The following is a 7,714-nucleotide window of genomic DNA, read 5'->3' as shown; positions in this document are numbered from 1 at the left end:
ACCTCTAGTAGAGTTAGTCGTTTACTTAATGAGAAATGCTTCACTGAAATTGATTCGACCGAGGTATGAAATTGGAGCGATATTTCTCTTGGCCAAGCACGTGTTATAAATGCAAAAGACATAATAAGATCTGTGTTAGTCTGTTAGCACTCGAATATACCTATATGACTAGTTCTCTGTGTTCAACAGATGTTTCTTAAAAATATAAAATATTTACAAGGATTTTTCGGCTAATTTTATCGAGATTTAATCTTGGTTTAATCACATCAATAATACCCAAGTATAGAGCAGGGCCGTGGCTTTATCCATTACTACCAAATTACGCTATTGAGCCAATATTACATCTCTTATAATCTTGCCTAAGAACTAAAAGTAAAATGAACAAGCACGCTACTGTACTTTCTCTCGCGAATATTTATATTCGCTCACTTTTTTTGACAAACTTTACAATAGACTGAGTATTTTGGCAAACATAATAAATGTGTTAAGAGATCGAAAGTTTTGTCCGAAAGAAAAAAATTAAGAATCCATACAATATTTAAATATTAATGGTATACATACAATATTTAAATATTAATGGATTTTATAATAGCTGTACAATGAAGAGATAGTTTTTTCTTACGCATAATCGAATTAATTTTTGTTGATTTGCACGCACAAAATAAATTTTATAGTATACATTGTCATGATGAAAAGCATGATATACAATTTCGGCGTATTAATTTTTATGTTTTGTAATTCTAAGAGATGTTATGATTCATAACTTTCGTAACTGTATCCCGATAGGTAGATTACGACAGGTAAGTATCAAATCGTACGTAGCTTTGTATAAATATGAATCAATATCCAGCAGACCTCTAATTATCCTCTTAATTATACAATCACAAGTATTTGGTCTTTTTACATTAGATTTATACATTCTTTGTCGCATACCTATATAACGATATAACAGGTGAGACCTGTATAACGTAAAAACTCTATAGAATATAGAGGATCAACGAAATTTGACAATGGAAGTATAACTTCAAGAACCTAAATACGAAAGTAAATATACTAAGCAGTTCCTAATTTGCAGTCATATTCAGCTTAGAGGTGTAGCCACGGCACCCTCCCATTTTTACTTCCATTCCTCTTCATTCTGTTTACTTAAATATAAAAATACATAGCCAGTCTATACATAAAGCGTGCAAAGTGGCACAGTGAACTGAGTTATCAGACGTCCTGGATGGTTAACTACCGCTCTCGCTGATTGTCGGCGGTTCTGCATCATCATGAAGTTTACTCGTTTTGTTACTTGACACAGGTATACCTGAGGTTTTTGGCAGCAGGTTAGTTGCATTATCACTATTGGATGTTGTGGCGTTACACACGGAATTGTCAAAATGTTGCAGGCATGGAAATTCCGAACCAGGCAGCAATAAAGTAGTTTGAGTAGGAAGATTAGTTAATGATACCATTCCTGGCGTTACTATTTGCTTGTTGAAGTATCTCCTCAATGCCTCTTCAATTAAATTGGCTATTTTATCACGATCGTTCTGCAACAGTTGTAAGCATCTTGCTAAAGCAAACTAAACTTTCGCAAAACGGGATTGCTCATTGGCGATATGAGCGAGATAATTTACCTCATTAATAAATCCAAAATGTACAAGTTCCTGTGCGAGAAGCATTGAGGTGTCCATTTGGCTTACAGGACACGTCAATTGCCTATTCATTTTGTCATCCATTCGCAACAATATTGTCATCTGAATAAAATAATATATCGATTTAATAATATACCGATTACGTACTCCATAGATTATCTCGCTAAAATGTTCTCTGGACCACTCACAAGTAATTCACTACTATCTTCTCTAGGCTTAACATTACACATCATATTAACTACTCTTCGAGACTCCACGTCCACGGGCTCGGGTGTAACCGATTTAACCGATTCTGTCACTTCGGGCGATATCGCCCTCGGTCGGACAGGCGGAGGTAATTTCGCCATAAATGCAGTCAATGGATATATTCCGTACCTGGCAATGTAAAAGCACTCTGGTTACCAATTATCCGATATAAGACACAAAATCCAGGTCGATGTATCTCTCGATTGAGATACTCACTTTACATCTTCAACAAATTTTTCTAATTTCTCCGTAACAGGAATATCACTTAAACGAATTTGTTGCGGAGGTATTCCTTGATACTTTATTTCGGCGACTACAGTATCTGGTCCATATAGCCTTTGTAACACTTCGTCTGTGATTGTTTCCGAAATGTTAGCTATAAAAAATTTCAATGTTATGTGTGATTCATAATCGTAATCATTATAAGTATCTTTAAGAATTATCCCAGCTATTCTAAAAAAATAAAAATTAAATAATAAAAATTAAAGAACATATAGATTATTCATTTGCTTCAACTTACTAGCTGAGTTGACCAAGGCATGTGCTGCAAGCAGCTTGAGAGAATGTACTTCAAACAGAACGGGATGAAATAGCAATTCTCTCGCACTCGGTCTACTAAGCGGGTCCACCTGAAGACATTTACGAATAAAATCTTTTTGTTGAACATCATCTAAAGATTCTATTGTCTTCCGGATGTTTTCTTCAGTAACAATTGTACCCGTATCACCGTTTCCTTGAATTTCCAATGCAGCCATCTCCAAAGCACACATTCCGAACGAATAAATATCAATGGCAGGTGTAACGGAATCTTAAAAAGAAATAAAAAATAGTTTGAAAATGTTTTAAATGTGATTCATGTATGTATAAACAATGCACTTACTTCCATATTCTGGGGCAACAAAATGCATATTCTTCATGTTTGTTCTACAAGTCTTGATGTGATGATGAATTGCGTCTGGGGCTACTGTAATTAAAAAGAGATCATTGCTACTTTCATAAACTATTTCAAGAAAAACGTCAACATAAAAATGATATTAATGTGAACGTATTCGACAATGTGTTAGAGTTGGTAGGGCAGCCACCAGACAGAATGTTACATATAATATGTAAACAATATATTTTTCTGTAGACATTATAAACAATAGACAATGAACATCAATAGTTTTAAATATATAATATTTACTACGCATTCTGTATGTTTGCTGCCAAGATGAATGACTAAACCTCTCTAGAAAAATTGTGTTTCAGCTAAAAATTTATCCTAAAAGTAACTTGAGCCCTCGTACAATTAACAGTTTTCACATGTATAAATGTAAAAGTGTCTCTGAAAAGAGAAGCATGCCCCTTGGATGATCAGATGTACAAATAAAACATAAATTATTTCGTAAAAAATAAACTATAATTTTTCTGTTGATTGCACAGTTCTGCTAGAAAAATTACTTTTTGTTGAGTTAAAAGTATAAATATTTGGAAAGTAAAATCCTTTAATTAAGAATTATAGAGCATATGAACAAAAAGCTATATAGATATTAAAATATAATGAAAATGCGTGTGCTAGGTGATTGTGAGAAGGACAAAGAGGCACGAAAGACACTTTGCCCTTCTTAGTTAAATACAATTAATAACCAGAACAAGATAAATAGTGCAACATAGTGGCACTAACATAATAAAAATAAATTTTAATTATTTGTACATTTAATGGAGCTACTTAATAATTAGTATAGGAGTTGTTTACCTCTCTATGCCTAATTTACTTAGCTGCTAATAGTTGATGACAATCTGCCAAATGATTTTTTTCTTGAAATTCATCACCTTTGACAATAACACCAATTGACCAATAACGCCAGACACCGATGTTAGTGGACTTATCCTCTGGATGGGTGAAAGTACGATTTGTACTTCCTCTCTCTTCAAAGGCTTTGCTGTGTTTTTTTCATTATCTAGATTAGCCTATTTGCTACAATTAAAAATGAGGACTCAAGTTACTCCTAATATGAAAAGGCAATTTAACACAATTTTTCTAATGGACTCATGTTACTAACATCATATAAAATTACAGGGAAATACGTGTTATAATAGAGTATTAATATCTATAAATAATTCTTCAAACACCATTTAAATTAAATCGGTATAATTGCATTCATTCCTATATAATCAATTCGATTCTTAACATACATGTATTCATACATTCACATAAATACATACATATGTACACACACACACGCGCGCGCGCGCACGCACACGCACGCACACACACACACACATATTAAAGACGTTATTTACGCTAAAAAAATTAACTATTGTATTTACAAATGATTAATAAATATCACGTTTAACATATGTATCCCTGTTAAATACACCATAATAATATTGTTTTAAAAATATTCAATTTGATGATACTGTCTTACAATTATAATTATTTAAAACAAATAATTATTTTGTAAGACATAACTGAGCATATGTATGTATATTTATGTAAATAAATTTTTTCGTAAAATTCGTGTGTCAAAATCATTAGAAAAGCACCTATGTGACACATAATGATGAATCATATTATTTGTCATGTTTTCGTTCAGTCAGGAACTGAGTCATATAATTATTATTTATTTCAGCTGAGTAATGAGTAAATAAAAAGTACATATATGTATATGCACGATAGACTTCTGAGAACATCTACTTCACTTTTGTACGTATGGATGCTAAAAAAAAAAACAGATTCGACACTTAGAAAACATATAATAAATTGAGTAAAAAAATATTGCAGTGTTAAATATTTCTTGCTCATTTAAATGAGTAAAATATGTCTCTTAAGAATTGAGTCTTGATATCCTATGTAAACACAAAAAAGGAAGAAAGCTGGTAAAAACATAATTGCTACTGTCTTTGTATCTCAAAGAATCATTCGGTATAGAATTTGCCGTTTTTTATGATAGATGAAAAATTATCGACAAAATAGAAACATACGCTTCTACAACCTGTGAATGAAAAGATGAAAATATCTCATACATATATGTATATAATCTCATCTTGTTACGTATTACTTTTTGTTCAGAAAATAATAATCCTATCGTATAATGATCTATGTTTACCATACACAAATTCAAATATAATATATGTAATATATGTAATATATGTAAAATTCAGACAAGCTATCTGGTTTTGTTTAGATATAAAATGATAGCTCTATACACATTTTATACTCAATGTAGAGAAAATTCTATTTCTTTTTATATAAGTACTTACCTGAACCAATTTTTACAAGTCCGTTATGTTGGATAAATATAGTGTCACAGGTAAGATTCCCATGTATAATAGGAGGTGAACAGGAATGCAAATAACTGAAACATTTCAAACGCAATATAAATCGAGAATAAGTTGTATAATACATATTGTGTGTGTGTGTGTGTGTGTGTGTGTGTGTGTGTGTGTGTGTGTGTGTGTGTGTGTGTGTGTGTGTGTGTGTGTGTGTGTGTGTGTGTGTGTGTGTATGTGTGTATGTGCAACTAGCACATATTAAATTACAATACTATATATATATATATAAGTTCCTTAGTTGACAAATGGCACAAATCCCCTTTCTTAATATTATATTAATTGTAAGTGGATTTTTATATAATAATTTTACAAAAAATTAAGAACAGAATGTAACTTTATTGTAAGAAAATAAATTGAAAGAATAGTATTTATGATAATAACTTAAATATATAATTTAAACGTTAAAAAACTAGACTTAAATCACTATTTCAGATATTTTTACGGTCACTTTATTTATGATATAAAAATTTGATTTTTATTTTTTATGAACATAAAAACAAAATACAAGTAAATTAAATTGATAGGTAAAACATTCTTAATACTTTCTACTTCTATAATAAACGCATTTCTTGACTTACTGCCATTTGTCAACTGAGGGGCTTATATACAAGTATGGAAATTTTCGATAGTCGCTCGATACACCGAATGCCGCAGCGATTTTGGTGAAATCTGTATTATTTTACATCTCGATGAACCTCGAGGCATTCATATACTGCTTCTGTGGCGAATATCTTAGCGCCAAGGTCAGTATCAAGAGTAAAATGACAGTTTTATTAATTCATAAATATCTCGAATTCTTCCTTTTTCAGAGCAAAATGATTGGAAATGCGATGTACAATTCTCTCTGGTACGATTTTCCAGCCAAAGAAGGTCGAATTATACTATTTCTTATTCTAAGATCACAAAAAAGATTAACGATCACGAGTGGAAAAGTCGTCGATCTTTCCTTGGAGCGATTTACCAGTGTAAGATTTAACTTGTCATAAATTTTTTGCATTTCTTATAATGCAAAACTCGAATATCTCCTACAGACTATACACATGTCTAGAAAGTAATGATAAATCTTCCGTATAGGGGCAGAATGGACTAAATTGAGAAGAAAAGTCCTCTACCATTTTACGATTTTAGTAATATTTAATAAAATATTCATTGCTAAAAATTGTCGAAAATTGGTCTTTAATAATTTTTTACTTAAATACTATCAATTTTATAAAAAAAACTGCAAGAGACAAAAATTGTTTATTTTCTTCTCATAAAATTTTGAAAATTTTTTCAGAATTTTTTAATACCGTATTTTCTCATGTTGTTAAAAATAAAAAAATGTAATCCTAAAAAGTTAATAAAAAATTCTCAAAAAATTTTTAAAGCTTTTTAGTCCATTCTGGCCATATGCAAAAGATTCATATATCATTACTTTCCTGTATATACAAATATTATTTTTTAAAGGTTTTGATTAATATCGAAGTGTTTGTTCTTTTGTTATACAATCGTAACAATACACATTGAATTAGAATAAAACTATTCTTATTTCTTTATATTAATTAAATAGTAATTTTAACTGCAATTAGCATAACAATGTTCATAATTTCTTATTATATTACACAAATTATTTTCTATAGCTTCCATTCGTTATTATATTATTATTTAATTATATTCCTTTTCATATTATTATATTGATTAATTTTTAACATTTCGTACATTTGCATATAATCAAACAATGATATTCCAGGTAGTAAAAGCATCGTTGTCATATATATCGGTTCTATTGGCAATGTACTGAAGATAAGTAATGTATTGATATTATAATAATAATATGAAACATAATAGTGCGCAGAAAGTAGAATTTAGTAATATGAAAATAAATGTATAAGATTTGTTCTAAATATTATTATTATTCCATTTTCGTTCCATTTTATTCCATTTTGCGATTTGCACTTTTTATCGCACAAGGAAAAGATAATATAATAGTAAATTATGATGAAATATTTTTCTTGTTTTGACGGATACCTTCATGATACCATTAAGATAAAGTCAACTAGAGTTCTTTTTTCTAATACTTTTTGTTTGTTCACCTACGACTAGCTATGAAAAGACGGTACTGAAAATCTTTAGCAATTTCTCTTGGCATTTTCAGTTTGCATCTTCAAATCTTGAATTACTTTTCATAGCTGTCATGCACAATTTCGCATCTGACGTTGGCGTTTTATCAAAATGATTTTTTTCTTTTTTTATTACATAATTTTTCTTCTTTTCTATATAATCTTAAATTTATATATCCATTTTATCAAAAAGAAGTTTAAATTCAATAACGTAAAATAGAAAGAGAGAGAGATATTACAGTAGATAACATTTTATAATATGTACATTTTGTTTGTAAAAACAGTCATCACTCAAAACCGATAAACTTTGTACTTTTTTGCCAGACATTCTAGCATGTACTGCCGTCTTCATTGTGCTTCTTTCAATTTGCGACTATTTGCAACATGAGCTATAAGTTTCGTGCAAAGCTCGTT

The 7,714-nt window shown here is 30.2% G+C and overlaps 2 protein-coding genes across 2 annotated transcripts; one reads left to right on the top strand and one right to left on the bottom strand.

Annotated features, from left to right (window-relative positions):
- Positions 1-1,229: 1,229 nt before the first annotated feature.
- LOC105624766 (nuclear receptor-binding protein homolog) lies at positions 1,230-5,274 on the bottom strand. Its single transcript, XM_012206117.1, has 7 exons — positions 5,130-5,274; positions 2,767-2,850; positions 2,407-2,694; positions 2,103-2,262; positions 1,829-2,015; positions 1,623-1,742; positions 1,230-1,535 (listed from the first exon to the last, which is right to left on the bottom strand). The coding sequence occupies exons 1-7, from the start codon at positions 5,272-5,274 to the stop codon at positions 1,230-1,232; spliced, it is 1,290 nt and encodes a 429-aa protein (XP_012061507.1).
- Positions 5,275-5,446: 172 nt separating this feature from the next.
- Positions 5,447-6,981, top strand: LOC105624765 (odorant receptor 47a-like). The gene is made up of 4 exons (XM_012206116.1): positions 5,447-5,482; positions 5,831-5,944; positions 6,011-6,166; positions 6,931-6,981. Exons 1-4 carry the CDS (start codon positions 5,447-5,449, stop codon positions 6,979-6,981), a joined length of 357 nt encoding a protein of 118 aa, XP_012061506.1.
- The last annotated feature ends 733 nt before the right edge of the window (positions 6,982-7,714 follow it).

The sequence above is a fragment of the Atta cephalotes genome, assembly GCF_000143395.1.
Source record: "Atta cephalotes unplaced genomic scaffold scaffold00087, whole genome shotgun sequence".
Taxonomy (NCBI): Eukaryota; Metazoa; Arthropoda; class Insecta; order Hymenoptera; family Formicidae; genus Atta; species Atta cephalotes.
Note: the sequence above shows the minus strand (reverse complement) of the source record. Positions and strands in the feature narration are given on the sequence as shown.